Raw genomic sequence first — 17,744 nt, 5'->3', positions numbered from 1 at the left:
CAAACCAAAATCAAAAGTAGCCTATCCTACGAGGTCCATCTTGTTCTATTTTTTGAAAACTTCTCAACCTGCTGATAGTTATCGAGTTCAGTGGCTCAGCTAGGTAGGCTTGAGTTCTTGCTGATAATTCTTGTGCTACATTAATATTCTATTTTCACTTTCTCAAGACTGAAGAGTTGACTTTGAAACGTCCATAATATATGCCTCCAGGGCCGGTAGGGGTGTGAGAATATAGTTAAGTCTAGTTGATTTTTTAGACATGATGACCAAGACTTCTCTTTGATGATGATGGTCACCTTAAATTAATTTATGAATGATTTTTTTTTAAATTATAAAATATTGACAAAAATACCTCTATTTATGTATATCATTTGCAGAAAATTATTAGTTTTTTTCAAAGGTATTGTCATTTCAAGTTATGCAGAACAAAAACTTTATTAGGCACTCTTTTATTATTTCTAAAAATATTTTCTATGTGTTTTTGGCATCGAAGGAATATATTTTGGCTTTGGATTCATTGTTAAAAATCACAAAGAAAAATAATGTGGATTAAATAAATCTTATGTAGTCGTGCAACATTTAAAAATCACAAATTTCAAACATGAACACTTAATAATTTCGATTAAATAAATCTTCAAAGAAAAATAAAAGTATAGTATAAAAATAATGAATTATTATATTTACCTAGTTGGATGCTCAATGAGAATTTAGTACCTAGTTTTTTTAAATGAATATTCAAATTAACATTAATTTTTTTAGTACCTATTTTTTTTTAATGAAAATTGAGTACGTAGTTCAACTATTTTAAATTCAAATTAATATTAAACATCTTTTTTGGCTAATAAAATGACCAATTAATAATATTTTTTTATATATATAGCGAATATTAAACATGTCTTGTAATATAGGTTTTTATATATATATATATATATATATATATATATATAAAAAAAGTCAAGGATTATCTGTCTTTCCATTCATGGGCCCATTATATGGAATGTGGTGTCTGAAAACTCTCTCTTGTCTTTCTCTTGGCAAAATATACAGGCACAAAAATTCATGATTTCCCACCGCTGCTGAGGGGCCTCATGCTTTTTTTCGGGTTTTCAAAGTGTGATTTAAATAAAAATTTATTAAAATAATATTTTTAATTTTAAAACCGGAGATCATAGATGAGATTATTTTTAAAATTATTTTTTATTTAAAAATATATTAAAATAATATTTTTTTTATATTTTTAACATTAAAAACAAATCAATAACTTAAAGCTGAAAAATATTTAAAATTAAACCAGTCAAACAATGAAACGAATTCTTATGCTTTTTTTTCTTTATAGTGATTTCTTTGATTTTTCTTGGCCTATTGAAAGGGAGTTTGTATTTACCTAACAAAATCAAGCCAATCAAATTGCCCAACACACAGACTTTTGAACATTCAAAAGAAAATATAAATTAAAATTCTTCAATTCATAAATGAACTTGGAGAAACTCGGTGAATCAATTAACTGAGACTATTTATACTTAACTTTAAAATACAAGAAAAAAAATAGTGTGCAAATATTGTTTACATAGATTTATTATATGGTGAATCACATTGTAGATATTATTTTTTTGTACTGTGAACGACACCGTAGCATCTAGGGAGCAATGTCTTTTTATTTTCTATGCTAAAAGTTGTTGAGCAACGCTTTCAGTCTGGCTTGGACTCAAATCGCTTCCAAAAGCTATAGGGTCTAACTTTGAAGTTAGATTTAGATTGCTTGAACACAAATACAAATGCTCCTTTGATAGTAGCGTATGTCCCCCAAACTTTAAATTTTTCAAAAGAAATGATTACAGGTCTCATATAAAGGGGAGACAGTGATTCATGAAGTATAGTGGAAGAAGATTATTGGATCTGACTTTGCAGCCACCCCTAATGCTATTGGGTAGGGCTCAACAACTAGATCCAAAGCTTTTGAATGTGGATAGATCACCAAACCTAGAAAATATTGGGTCTGGCTCGGCAGACAATAAACAAATTCTTATTCCTTTTATATATATAATGCTTTTTTTCTATCTTTCTCAGCCTATTTGAAGGGAGTTTGTGTTTACATAACATAATTAAGCCAGTCAAACTACCCAACAAGGTCAGAGTTAACTTTTGAACTTTCAAAAAAAATCAAAATCAAAATTAAATGAACTTTGAGAAACTTGGTGAATCAATTGACTGAAACTAATAAGCTTCAGAGAGTATGGAAAGACTTTAGGGTTCTATCAAAACTAAAAATCTATGTAATTTTTAGTATGTAAAATAGTGTTTTTTAAACTCTAAAATCAAAGCTAAACTACATAGAAAGCTGTAATATAATAAATTCTAAAGGTAAAAAATTCTTATTTTTTTTTAAAAATAACATACTAAACTATTTAAATAGTAACTAAAATAAACTTTCCTATTTAAAATCAAATCAAATAATTTTAAAACCTAATTAAAACATAAATCTGAAAATAAGTAGAAAAATAAATAAAATTATAAAACAACAACTTTCAAATCTAATTTTAGCATGATTAATTTGATGTTAAATTTTAGTTTGATTAAATAATCAACTAATTGTTTTTTTGTCAATAAACATTTTTGGCTTCTCCATACTTTATAAAATTGTTTATTATTTTAAAATATACTAAAATAATATTTTTAATGCCAACATTAATCACATGTTTAAAACACCTGGGAATGAATGGCTTGATTATATGAAGATCTTAATTATTTTAAAATATATTAAAAAATAATGTTGGTCCAACTACCAAGCAAATCTCAATAGCTTTTGGCAAAGAAAGTAATGTTCCTAGCCATGACTCTTGCCAAAAAACATAGCAGAGGAACGCTCCACTTAGGGCTGCAGCCAGGCGCACAAGTCTACCCTAGCACCCAAAGCCGTGTAGACCCCACGCCTGGTGTTTGTAGCCAGGAGGCGTGGCCAGGTGTGCATGGCCAACCCTAGCGTCAGGTGTTGACAACCTAAGCTAATTAATTATAATTAATTAATACTTTTAATAATAATAATAATAATAATTTTTATATTAATACTTTTAATTATACTAAAAATAATAATATTCATAACACAAATAATACTATTTGTAATATTAATACTTTTAATTATACTAAAAATAATAATATTTAGAACACAAATAATACTATTTTTAATATTAACACTTTTAATTATAATAATAAAATAATATTTTTTATTTTAATAATTTTAATTATAATAAAAAAATAATATTTATAAGATAAATAATAATATTTTTAATATGAATAATAATTTAATTTAAAATATTTATAATACAATTAATAATATCTTTGGGTGTAACGACGTTGTGAGACCCATGAGACTTGGGTCTCGATACAGGCCCAAGGCCAGTTGTATCTATGTCTGGAGCACCCAAGAGAATTAAAATAAAAATAATAATATTTTTTATATTAATTATTTGAATTATAATACAAATAATAATACTTTTTATAATAATACTTTGAATTATAAGAGAAATAATAATATTTATAACACAAATAATTATATTAAGAATTCCAAGATTATTTATAACACATAATTATATTAAGAATTCCAAGAATATTTATAACACAAATAATAATATCTTTGATATGAATACTTTGAATTATAAGAAAAATAATAATACTTATAACACAAATAATTATATTAAGAAATCCAAGAATATTAATAACACAAATAATAATATATTTTGATATGAATACTTTGAATTATAAGAAAAATAATAATATTTATAACGCAAATAATTAAATTAAGAAACCCAAGAATATTTATAACACGAATTATAATATTTTTTATATTAATACTTAGAATTATAATAAAAATAATAATATTTATAGCACAGATAATAATATATTTGATATGAATACTTTGAATTATAAGAATAATAATAATATTTATAACACAAACCATGACCCAAGAACATTGGATTTAAGAGAAAAGGATCCTGACGCATGACCCAATAGCATTGAGTCTTTATGTCGGACCCAACAAAATTGGATCCTCACACAGTGCCTAAGACCAATTGGTTCAGCACCTAAGATAATTATAATAAAAATAATAATATTTATACAACAAATAATAATATTTTCTCTATTAATACTTTGAATTATAATAAAAATAATAATATTTATAACACAAATAATAATGTTTTTTAGATGAATATTTAGAATTATAATAAAAATAATAATATTTATAACATAGATAATAATATTGAAACCCAAGAATATTTCTAGCACAAATAATAATATTTTTGATATGAATATTTAGAATTATAGTAAAAATAATAATATTTTTAATATTAATAATAATAATAAAATTTTAAAATATTTATAATATAAATATTAATATCCTTGGGTATGGCTACACTGCAAGACCTTGGGATATTGGGTCTCACTGGAAGCCAGGTCTAAGATCGGTGAGTTTGGCTAGGCAAGTTAGACTCGACCCCTTTTGAAGTGTTTTGAGCTAGACCTAAAACTACTAGGTCCTGTTGAGCAACATGACCCAATGTTTGTAACTCCTTTTGAAAGTGTTTTAGACCTGGCTTGGCTACCAGCCCCAACAACGTTGGGTCTAACTGTCAAGCCAACCCCAATAGTTTTTCGTAAAGGAGGCAATACCTTTAGTTGTAATTTTTGCCAAAAAAACACAGTAGAGAAATGCCCCGCCCCCCCCCCCCCCGAGTTGCACATGGATTTGCCCCTAGTACCTAAGGCTTGACAAACCCCGCGCTAGGTGTTTGCTACCTGGGGATGTGACCAGGCGAGCGTGGTGGCCCCAACGCTCTAGCTTGTTAGCCTTAGTGCCAAGTGGCAACATCTGAGCTAATTAATTATAATTAATTAATACTTTTAATTACAATAAAGATCACAATATTTAGAATACAAATAATAATATTTATCATATTAATAATAATATTAAACTTGCATAACCAAAGTTTATATAGTAATAATTTTTTAAAAAATCATTATTAACAACAACAACAACAACAACAACAACAATAATAATTGTTACTATATTTTTTTTTTTCAATTTTCTTCTATTCTTAAATATCAATACTTTTAATTACAATAAAGATAATAATATTTAGAATACAAATGGCCAAAGTTTCTACAAAAAGAATTTTTTTTAAAAAAAAAATCAACAACAACAACAACAATAATAATAATTGTTATTATGTTTTTATTTCCTTCTCTACAAGGTCTGTCAATCCAGTAGCATAGGCCTATAAACCCAAGGGCAGTCAAAACAGATGTCGCGGGTGTCGCGACGTTGTCTAGCGACAGCGGAGGTTACTGTCGTGCCTCCTGTGTGAGGGGTGTTGTATGTTGGGAAAAGTTTTTTGATTTAATCATAAAATTATGATTAATGTTTAGAAGTCGCCACCTAGTATTATGGTCACTAAGAACCTATGGTCTGCGAGAGTCTAAGTAAGGAATTGGTTGTGCAAGGGGAAGACGCATCACCCCTAGTGCACTCTACCTAAGGTAGGTTGCATTGTTGTTTGATTGCTTTTTGTTGGTCTTTCTAAGGCTCAAGGTAGATCTCTCTTCATGAGAGAGTCTCTACCTTATTGGGTTAAATCCTAACTGTTCTAAAGTCTGAATTTTAGCATCGCATTTATTTACACCTTGTATCTTTAATACTTGAAAGTGCATTTTATCATGTAATTTTATACAACACAAATATTAAAGTCTACATGTGGATCCTAAACAAGATTAGAAAAAAAGATTTTTGACATGTTGGCCGAATCTTAATAGATAATCATAAACTGGTTACGATATCTATTTTTGATTTTTTTAAACATGAAAAAGATGCAATTTTTGTTTTTGTTTTTTTTTTTATGAAAAATATGCTTGGAAAAATTTTAGGATTTGACCATATGCAATAAGATATTTTTTTTAGTTTTGAAAATGTTTTGAATTATTTGTTTTGAAATATTTCGGAGAAAACTGGGTATTTTAATACCGGATTGTATTTTATAGTGTAGATATACAACCCAATATTATGCAATATGGATAGAGAAATATTTGAGAAAATCATAATTTTTTAAAATGATTTTTGAATTTTCTTTTAAAAAAATAAAGGGTCGGGCCAGATCCAGCCCAACCATTTGGGTTGGGCCAAAACTGGCCCGGCCTGAGGTCAAAGTTAATTAATCAGTTGCTGTATGCAAAAATAAATTCTACATGCAGTAACCTCAACGAAGAAGGAGGCAAAACAGGGTGGAGAAAGTTGCCTGGCCGGTAGATCAGGGTTATGGACGTTCTGAGGATGTCTGGCCGGTAGATCAGGAGGCGTCGACTGAGGTGATGGTGGCTGGAGTCGGCTATGGGAGGCAGAAGAAAAAGTTGCAGAGTAGAGAGAAAGGCTGGAAGGAGAAGAGGGAGAGAGTCGCGGTGGCCGGTTAGTGGTTGTACTGGCTTCCTATGGTGGAGCTGGTGTTCTGGGTAGGAATGGTGGTGGCCGAAGGCCACGGTGGAGAAAGAGAAAGAAAGAAGAAATGGCTTGTAGAGGAGAGAAAGAGTTCATGATGGCTTATTACAGATGCAATGGTGACTGGCCGGTGGTCTTGGCAAAGCTTGGTGGTTCTGGTTGCTCAACGCGAAGCTGGAGGAAGAAATGGTGATGACGTTGGTTTCCTGTAGCGGAGGAAGAAAGAAGAAGAAGCAGAAAAAGAAAATCTGTAGTGGAGAGAGGGAGGAAGGCTGGCTTTTTGGCTTACTTTGAACCTGATTTCTACTCCTTTAGCTCATCGATGGAGCCTCTATTTATAGGTGGTGTAAGAGGGTAATCTCGTCAGCACCAGGGAAAAATTTCAGAGTTTGAAAGGATTCCAACCGTTGGCTGAAAGTAGGCATCTTGAGTTGTCAATTCTGCAGAAAACGTTGCCTGAGGAGGCATGTTTATGCCAACGCCAGTGCCGAATGGTTATCATTCAGACTGAACTATTCACATGGCGCTGTAGAAGAACTTCAGAGAATCATTTTTGTGTAAGTTTGGTTAAATTTGGTGGACGTTAGGTGCATTAAATGCACTTGCAAAGTAGGTACCAAGGCAGTTTTTTCGGGTAAAAGAAGAAAATGAACAGTGACCAGATGACGCGTCGTTTGGTCTTCTCTTTTTTTTTTTAACACTCAAAACGACATCGTTTTACGTTTGAATAAGGATTTTGCCGAAGTTCAATGTAGTCCTCTATCTTTCAATTTGTTTTAATTGAACCCCTAATTTACCCTAAACTTTGGATTTAATGCAATTAAGCCCCTGATGAACTTTAATTGAAACCCCAAAGTTACGTGCCTATTGCAACATGGTCATTGGTCTTGGATTTTGTCAATTTAACCCCGAATTGACCATAAAACTTTCAATTTCTTCAATTTCCCCCCCAAGTTTTTGTCAATTAAACCCCCTAATTTTGGCGCCTTTTGTAGATTGGTCCTTGGCTGTCAATTTCTTTAATTTAACCCCTAATTGACCCCAAAACTTCAATTTTCTTGCAATTTGGCCCTTAATTTCAATCAATTAACTTGAAAAAAAAAAAATTTGGTTTCTTAAAATCGTAATCTTCTCAATTAAGCCCAAATTAGGCTACTAAAGTTAATTTTTCACAAATTAAGCCTCAAATAAAATTAATTTGACCCATTTAAAATATAATTAAGTCCTTGCACTTAATTAAATCCTTTAATTGGACCCAAATTAATTCTTAAACATAATTAAAATTTAATTTGGCCTATGATTAAATCAAATTGGCCTATTAAAAATTTAATTATGTCCTTAGACTTAATTTTTATGCAAATTCATCCAATAATCATTTAATTTGACATTGAATTTGTATTTTTTCTCCATTATTAGGCATATTGGGGTACAATTAGGTCTTTATTTTCCTCTAAAAAATTATAGCTTGATTCCTCGGCCTACTTTCTCAATATTGTCAGCCTTTATTTTATTTTTTGATTTTTATTTTGAAAACGAAGTTATTTTTAGGGAATAACCCAGAATTGGGTTATGACAGTTGCCCCTCTTTTTACAATGCTTACGATAGAAAGTGTCATAAGAGACTTTAGATAGTAAGCATTGTAAAGAAGAAAAATAAGAATGAGAGATGATGGAATGATGAATCTTTTTGAGGGCTAGAAAGCACACTCAGAGTGAAAACTGGAAGATTCATCTTTTGAAAATGCAGAGATTTCGAAGTGGTCGAATTGTCATGGGTGACCTACCCAAAGGAAATTGAAAAAAGGTTTTTTGAGGTGGTCTTGTTGTAATGGGTGACCTGCCCAAATGAAAAACTCAGAGATTTTTCGAAGTGGTGAAAAATATAGATATTTTTCAAAGTGGTGAAAAATACGATGATTTTTCAAAGTGGTCTTATTGTAATGGGTAACCTGCCCAGATGAAAATTTTGGAGGAGGTGAGAAATGCAAAAATTTCTCAAAATGGTTTCATTGTAATGGGCAACCGGCCTAAATGGAAGATGAAAAGATTTTTCAAAGAGGTCTAATTGTGATGGGTGACCTACCTAGGTGAAAGGTATTGAAGAGACGACATGATAGGGCTTAAAGGCACACTATTCAAGAGATGGGAGCTCAAAGGAGCGTTCAAAAAGAGATAGGACTCGAAGGGGAAAAGCGCACTCGAAAGGAGGTAGGGTTAGAAAACATACTACTTGAGAGGTGATGACTCAAAGGCGCACTTGGAAGGAGGCAGGGTTAGAAAACACACTACCAATGAGGTGAGGGCTTGAAGGCGCACTCAAAAAGAGGTAAGGTTGGAAAACGCACAACCTATGAGGTGAGGGCTCAAAGGCACACTCAAAAAGAGGTAGGGTTGAAAACTATGCATGAGGGTGCACTTGTTCTTGTGGGATTCATGTGGTCTCTAAGTGTTCTCATACGGTTATTCTCATTATTCTCATTATGAAGCGATTGATTATCTTCTTCGGCTATATTTTCTGAAAATGATGAGGATACCCTACAAAGTCGACCACTTAATGTACGTGACCAAACTCGCATGCACGTGTAGAAAGAGAATAAAAGGAAGAAAAGAAAATAGAAGAAAAAGAAACAAAACAAAACAAAGAAAACAAAAGTTAGATAAAATGAAAAGTGAAAAGAGAAAATAAATTAAATATTATAATTTATACAAGAATTTACCTCCCCGGCAACGGCGCCAAAAACTTGACACGACCAAAAGCTTGATGTCTTCTCCCAAGTGCAGGAGTGTCGAAGTAATAAATAACCCGGCAAGACCGGGGTCGAACCACAGAGAGGTTAATTGTATAAATTATAAATAACAACACAACAACAACAACAACAACAACAACACTAACAATAACAATAATAACAACAATAATAGTAGTAGTAGTAAGAATATTAATAGTAATAATAATAATACTCAGTACGTGGCGTTGTTATACCTGAGAATGATCTAAAAGATCGGGTCACAGGTTTCCAGCCTATATACTGAGTTTATGAACAGATAATAATAATAATAATAATAATAATAATAATAACAACAACAACAACAATAATAAAGAAGAGAAGGAAGAAATTAATGAGAACTTTGAGTTGGAAGATTAATGTAAGGATTAAACAATGATAAAAATAAATGTCAAGGTTAGAGGATCCACTAATGGTACTTCAAACAAGTATAATATAAACTCTTATTACTCAATTGGAAACCACACATAAAAGAGGTTCCAATCAGATTATAAATTGTTAACATGATTACATTAGTTATCTTATTCGAATAAAGCTAATACTTGTAAATGTTGGCAGGCATTCATGATTATAACTTATGTTAACAACAAATCAAGTTCCTTTCATAGCTCAGGTGTCGGTTATACCATACAGTATGGGCTATGAAAGTACCAAGTATTTTTTGTACCAAGTGTTATACAACATAAATCAAGATTAACCATTTAACAAGCAAAGTATTAAAAGTGAACAAGATAACAAATATAAAACATGTTAGTATCCAACGTTAAGGTCCATGTTAAGTTTATATTATACTTATTCTTACACCATTAGTGTACCCTTTTCACCTTGACATAATTAACTTAGCTAAACATAATGAAAGAAAGAAACATAGATGAACAAGATAAGAACATAAATGAGAAAGAAGTTAACTAAGTAAAGGAAAGGAAATGAAGTGCATAAACTTGATATTAATGAAAGCAAAACATAAGCAATACAAAGAGAGAAAACAAGAGCATGATCTTGATCTGGAAAACCAAGATGCCTCAATACATGGTAAGTGCCTCCTTTTATAGGCCAAAATTTGGAACTATTGATTTGTTGACTAATTGATGAGTGGGTGGCCATATCTTGACTTGATAACAATCCTTATCTTCTTGTCTGAACAAGACGTCATTGCTAACATCATAATTTGCCCAGAATCCTCAGGAATGTTCTAGGAAATTGTCTCAGCTTTCCAACAAAAAAAAGATGAGGTCATTTGGACTTCTAGAACTCAAGATATGGGCTGAACACTAAATAGTGTCTAGGCTGCAGGACAGCTTCGGACTTCTTCGTTGTTCCTATATTTTGGACTTGAAAATGGCCTTCTTAGATCTTGGTGTCCAAATGAAAGTTTTAGGCCTATGTTTTACCTTTCCATCCATATAAAATGGACCTAAATCCGAGATCTAGAGCTCCAGATATGATCCAATTACCGAGCACTGTTCCGGTTTGGACTGCACCGACATCTCTTTTCTAAGTTTGGCCATCTCTTTGTCCTTTAACTTTCAATGCTTAAACTCATCAATCAATCCTTTTATTTATGTGATAGTCCTGCATTTAAAATGAGCATTTACCATAAATTAAGGTATCTTATAATATCAAACTTTGTTATTATAAAACATACTTTAGTTAAGGAGTTATTGATACTTCAAGTGCAAAATGATGATATAAAACCTTGATAAACATGCACTTTTAAGTACTAATCATGCCCCCCAACCAGCTTATTACTAGTCCCTAGTAATCTAAAGCGTTAAAATAGAGAAACAATTTGCAAGTTCCACAAAGCAAGGCATTCATCATTCAACTTCCATTAATCATGTATGTACAAGTCTCACACTCTCTCTCTTTATTTATTTATTTATTTTGACAAATCATGTATGTACAGGTAGTTGTGATTGTGGCTCACATCTTCCCTTGGTTTTACGTCCAAGAACGGCTTAAACGCCCTCTATGGGTCGGGGATAGGCTTCCCATCCAGTTTTCTTAAAAACTGGCAAACAGGGTCTTTTTTAGTCAGATTCCCAAGACTAAGTCGATCATGTTCTTTATGGAATTGTGGCCATAAATCATGAATTACACGATGCACATCTCCACTAGGATGCGTCTCAAGGGTCAATAAAAGATTATCTAAAGACCCCTTACTCAGGCCATCCTTAATGAATTGTATTTTATCTTCACGGTTTACAGATACCATTCCTAAAGAACGACATGTCGCATTACAAGTCCATTTGGCACATCTGTGACAGACTTTCAGTCGTTTTGCACGACGTTTCTTTGCAAAAGTGCTTTTACCTGTTCCAGGCATGTGTGAAATGAAAGAATTGGAGGACTCACCTGATAATCGGACCTTTGCTTCAATCAGCCAACGAATATCTTCAGGAATTTCATGGTTCATTAACAACCTCAATCTTTCACACCTAGCACGGTAAATTTTTGTAATCGCATTCTGAGGTAGAGCGGGAAAATACTTTTTCAATTTTTCAAGAGTGCTGTCCATTTTTAAATGAGAATTGGATGGGAGATTCAAAGAAAGAAGAAAGAGCAGAGAATTGCATAATTATATACACAGATATCAGTTATCATGGGAAACTGAAAGAACCGACTTAAGAGTCACGGAGTACCGTTATCCGCCATTTGACCGGGGTGAGAGAAACTAGCAAAACAAAAGATACACCAAAACAAACACAAAACAATGTGAGAAAAAAAAAATCAATCTTTATATACAGGATCACTCAATTCAGTAGAGTCATTTTCAACTGAAAAATTGTTAAAATAAATTTTCAACCGATGCCCATTTGACCGGGGTGAGAGAAACTAGCAAAACAAAAGATACACCAAAACAAACACAAAACAATGTGAGAAAAAAAAAATCAATCTTTATATACAGGATCACTCAATTCAGTAGAGTCATTTTCAACTGAAAAATTGTCAAAACAAATTTTCAACCGATGCCCATTTACCTTGAAAACATTGTCATTCTTTGGATTCTCGATATCACAGGCCCCATATGGATACACATGTTTCACAATAAAAGGACCGCTCCATCTTGATCTTAGTTTTCCAGGAAATAAATGGAGTCGAGAATTATAAAGCAAGACTTTTTGACCAACATTGAATGTTTTTCTCAGTATTTTCTTGTCATGAAACTCTTTGATTCTTGCTTTATGAATTCTTGAATTGTCATATGCATCATTTCTAATTTCCTCAAGCTCATTTATTTGTAATTTTCGCAGCTGACTAGCATCATCAATGTTTGAATTGAAAGCTTTAATAGCCCAATAAGCTTTATGTTCAATTTCCACAGGCAAGTGACAAGGTTTTCCATAGACTAGTCTATAAGGTGACATACCTAATGATGTTTTATATGCAGTTCGATAAGCCCAAAGTGCATCATTAAGTCTTAAAGACCAGTCTTTCCGATTAGGGTTCACCGTTTTCTCCAAGATCTGTTTGATCTCCCTATTAGCAAGCTCTACTTGTCCACTTGTCTGAGGGTGATAAGGGGTGGCAACTTTATGTGTGATTCCATATTTCTTCATTAAAGACTCAAATGGCTTGTTGCAGAAATGTGTTCCACCATCACTTATTATGGCTCGAGGGATTCCAAATCGACTTAAAATGTTTTCTTTCAAAAACTTTATCACTGTTTTGTGATCATTGTTTCGACTTGGAATTGCCTCTATCCATTTTGAAACATAATCTACTGCGACTAATATGTACACGAAACCAAATGATGGAGGAAATGGACCCATGAAATCTATACCCCAACAATCAAAGATCTCAATGACAAGAATAGGATTTAAAGGCATCATGTGATGTTTTGAAATAGATCCCAACTTTTGACAATTTTCACAAGTCTTGCAGAATGCATGTGAGTCTTTGAACATGGTGGGCCAATAAAATCCACTTTGTAAGATTTTTGCAGTTGTCTTTCTTGATGAGAAATGACCCCCACATGCCTCAGAATGACAAAATTTAATGACACTACTTACCTCATTGTCAGGAATGCATCTTCGAAATATTTGATCAGGACAATATTTGAATAAATAAGGGTCATCCCAATAAAAGTTCTTCACTTCGTTCAAGAACTTTCTTTTGTCTTGGGTACTCCAATGAGCTGGCAATTGTCCTGAAACAAGAAAATTAACAATATTAGCAAACCAAGGCATCGTAGAAACGAAAAATAAAGATTCATCGGGAAAGTAGTCATCGATTGGTGTGATGTCAGATTTCGAATCTGTTGTCAATCTTGACAAATGATCTGCAACAACATTTTCGGTGCCTTTCTTGTCTTTGATTGTGATATCAAATTCTTGAAGTAACAAAATCCACCGCACCAATCTAGCCTTAGAATCTTTCTTAGAAAGAAGATATTTAAATGCTGCATGATCACTAAAAACAACAACAGGTGAGCCAACAAGATAAGATCTGAATTTATCACAAGCAAATACTACTGCAAGTAATTCTTTTTCAGTGGTGGTGTAATTCATTTGAGCACTATTTAAAGTTTTACTTGTATAGTAAATCACATAAGGTTTCTTATCTTTTCTTTGTCCCAAGACAGCACCCACGGCATAATCACTAGCGTCACACATTATTTCAAAAGGTAATGACCAATCAGGAGGTTGAATGACAGGAGCAGAAGTAAGCAAGTTTTTAAGTTTAACAAAGGCTTCTTCACAATGTTCAGTCCATTCAAAAATATTATCCTTTGTTAGAAGGTTACTCAAGGGCTTAGATATTACACTAAAATCTTTGATGAACCTTCTGTAAAAACCAGCATGTCCTAAGAATGATCTAACATCTTTAACAGATTTTGGTGTTGGTAAGTTGGCAATTAACTCGATTTTAGATTTGTCAACCTCAATTCCTTTCGATGAAACAATGTGACCAAGTACAATGCCGTTTGTTACCATAAAGTGACATTTTTCCCAATTCAATACAAGATTCTTCTCTTCACACCTGCTCAAAACCTTTTCTAAGTTAGTCAAACAATCATCAAATGAATCACCAAAAACAGAAAAATCATCCATAAAAATTTCAAGAAAACGTTCAACCATATCACTGAATATGCTAAGCATGCATCTTTGAAACGTGGCTGGTGCATTACATAATCCAAAAGGCATCCTTCGATATGCAAAAGTACCAAATGGACATGTGAAAGTAGTCTTCTCTTGATCTTCCAATGCAATTTCAATTTGATTGTAACCTGAATAGCCATCTAGGAAACAATAAAATTCATGACCTGCAACTCTTTCTAGGATTTGGTCCATGAAAGGTAAAGGGAAATGATCTTTTCTAGTCATTGAATTAAGTTTCCTATAGTCAATGCACATGCGCCAACCAGTAACAGTCCTAGTTGGAATTAACTCATTTTTCTCATTCGTTATCACAGTGACTCCAGACTTTTTGGGTACAACTTGGGTAGGACTTACCCATTTGCTGTCAGAAATAGGATAAATGATTCCATTATCTAGAAGCTTAATGACTTCATTTTTCACTACTTCTTTCATATTAGGATTAAGCCTTCGTTGCATTTCTCTAGAGGGTTTAGCATTTTCCTCCAAATAAATCCTGTGTGTGCAAATCAAAGGGCTAATTCCTTTTATGTCAGCTATGGTCCATCCTAATGCATTTTTGTGCATTTTCAAAATCTGTAATAACTTACCTTCTTGATGTGCATTAAGTTTGGAAGAGATTATTACCGGAAAAGTTTCATTTTCTCCCAAAAATGAGTATTTGAGATTAAATGGTAACGGCTTCAATTCAGGTTTTGGTGGTTGAACACTTGAAGGTATGGGCTCAATTGATCGTAGTGGCAATTCTTCAATTTGTGGTCTCCAATTGCATGCCTTTGATTCCTGAAAGTAGACCATTTGCAAATCATCAGATTCATCAATCTCAGTTTCACTAGAAGTGGTTTAAAATTGATCATGAACTAATTTTTCAATAAAGTCCACTTCCTGTAAATCATTATCATCTCCAGGTTGCTTGTAAATGTTGAAAATATTCATCTCCAATGTCATGTTTCCAAATGATAGCTTCATCAGTCCATTCCTACAATTAATCAATGCATTAGAAGTGGCAAGAAATGGACGTCCTAAAATGACAGGAATTGAATTACATGCTTCAACAGGTTGTGTATCCAAGACAACAAAATCTACAGGGTAAATGAATTTATCGACTTGTACTAACACATCTTCAACTATTCCTCTAGGCACTTTTACAGATCTATCAGCAAGTAAAAGAGTTACAGAGGTTGGTTTTAACTCACCTAGATTGAGACTTTGAAAGACTGAATATGGAAGTAAATTCACACTAGCTCCAAGATCAAGTAAGGCTCTTTCAATTTTATGTTCTCCAATAAAGCAAAAAATTGTAGGACAACCAGGGTCTTTATATTTCAAAGCATTATTGTTCTGAAGAATGGCACTTACTTGTTCGGCTAAAAAGGCTTTCTTTTTCACATTCAGTTTTCTGTTCACGGTGCATAGATCTTTCAAAAATTTAGCATAGGAAGGAACTTGTTTAATAGCATCCAACAAAGGTATATTGATCCTTACCTGTTTGAAAGTTTCAAAGATTTCAGAGTTGTGATTGACTTTCCTTTGTTTGGTCATGGCATGAGGAAATGGAAGTGCTGGCGGGGAATCAGCCTTCTCTTTGCAATGTTCAGGTTCAACCCATTCCTTACCCTCAGAGATAGACTCATCATCTTTCTCACAAGGTTCAAGAATGGGTTTTTCAATAACCTTACCACTACGAAGACTGATGACTGATTTGACTTGATCCATGTGTTGGCTTCCAGAACCACTTGCATTTGCATTGTATTGCCCTTTGGATTTTGTTGTGGTTGAGATGGAAACTTACCTTTCTCTTGGAAACTGAGAGCAGATGTTAATTTTGCAAGAGCATCTTTAAAATCTGTCATGCTTTGAGCAAGTTGAGTGTTGATTGTCTCCTGCTTTTCAATGAATGCATGCAATGTTTCCTCAAAATTTCTTCTAGGAGGTGGAGCATAAGGAGGTGCATATCCATGAGAATTTTGAAAATTATGAGGTGCTTGAAACGGTGGCTGTGAAGTTTGTGCATTGTTCCTATCACTCTTCCAACTGAAATTTGGGTGATTTCTCCAACCAAGGTTGTACGTTTGTGAGTATGGGTTATGGTTGGGTCTTTGGAAACTGTTTAAAGCATGGGCTTGTTCATGGAGGCATTCCTTAAAAGAAGGCAAAGTTGGACAATCATTTATTGAATGTTCATTGGTTTCACAGATTTGACACACAATGTCTTGAACAGATTTTAATTGACCACTTTTTTTCAATTCAAGTGCTTCGACTTTTCTAGCTAAAGATGCAAACTTGGCTTGGAGGTCATGATCTTCCCTAAGGTTGTGCATACCTCCACTAGATGTATGAGGTTGAGTTTTACTTGGTGCCTCATAAGTACCTGTGGTGTCCCAATTTTGAGCATTTTCAGCTAGCAAGTCTAGGTACTCCATTGCTTCATTAGGGTCTTTATCTTCGAAAGTTCCATTGCACATCAATTCAACCATTTGCCTATCTCTAGGTGTTAAACCTTCATAAAAATATGAAACCAATCTCCATGTTTCAAAACCATGATGTGGGCAAGTATTAAGTAAATCTCGATACCTATCCCAACATTGGTAAAATGTTTCTCCTGGTTTTTGAGTGAAAGTGATGATTTGTCTTTTGAAAGAGTTTGTTCTGTGAGATGGAAAAAACTTCTTTAAAAATTGTTGTTGCATTTCATCCCAAGCACGAATGGATCCTGGTCTTAAATTTTGTAGCCATGTTTTAGCTTTATCTTTTAATGAAAAAGGAAAAAGCTTTAATCGAATGGTGTTCATGCTACAATTTGAGTCATTATAGGTATTACAGACCTCCTCAAATTCCCTTAAATGCAAAGAAGGTAAAAGTTGAATAATGTCTGGCTTAAAATTAAAATGAGATGCATCAGGAGGGAAAACTATGCATGAGGGTGCACTTGTTCTTGTGGGATTCATGTGGTCTCTAAGTGTTCTCATACGGTTATTCTCATTATTCTCATTATGAAGCGATTGATTATCTTCTTCGGCTATATTTTCTGAAAATGATGAGGATACCCTACAAAGTCGACCACTTAATGTACGTGACCAAACTCGCATGCACGTGTAGAAAGAGAATAAAAGGAAGAAAAGAAAATAGAAGAAAAAGAAACAAAACAAAACAAAGAAAACAAAAGTTAGATAAAATGAAAAGTGAAAAGAGAAAATAAATTAAATATTATAATTTATACAAGAATTTACCTCCCCGGCAACGGCGCCAAAAACTTGACACGACCAAAAGCTTGATGTCTTCTCCCAAGTGCAGGAGTGTCGAAGTAATAAATAACCCGGCAAGACCGGGTCGAACCACAGAGAGGTTAATTGTATAAAATTATAAATAACAACACAACAA

The 17,744-nt window shown here is 33.0% G+C and overlaps 1 protein-coding gene across 1 annotated transcript; it reads right to left on the bottom strand.

The window, feature by feature from the left end:
• Positions 1–11,233: 11,233 nt before the first annotated feature.
• Positions 11,234–16,840, bottom strand: LOC140955250 (uncharacterized). The gene is given in 7 exon segments (XM_073407352.1): positions 11,234–11,481; positions 11,620–11,731; positions 12,246–12,773; positions 13,278–14,846; positions 15,723–15,825; positions 15,982–16,123; positions 16,126–16,840. Coding segments are annotated over 7 exon segments (3,417 nt in total).
• Positions 16,841–17,744: the final 904 nt, after the last annotated feature.

Source organism: Populus alba, chromosome 2 (genome assembly GCF_005239225.2).
Source record: "Populus alba chromosome 2, ASM523922v2, whole genome shotgun sequence".
Classification (NCBI taxonomy): Eukaryota; Viridiplantae; Streptophyta; class Magnoliopsida; order Malpighiales; family Salicaceae; genus Populus; species Populus alba.
The sequence above is the reverse complement of the archived record's forward strand: the minus strand, read 5'-3'. Positions and strand labels throughout refer to the sequence as shown.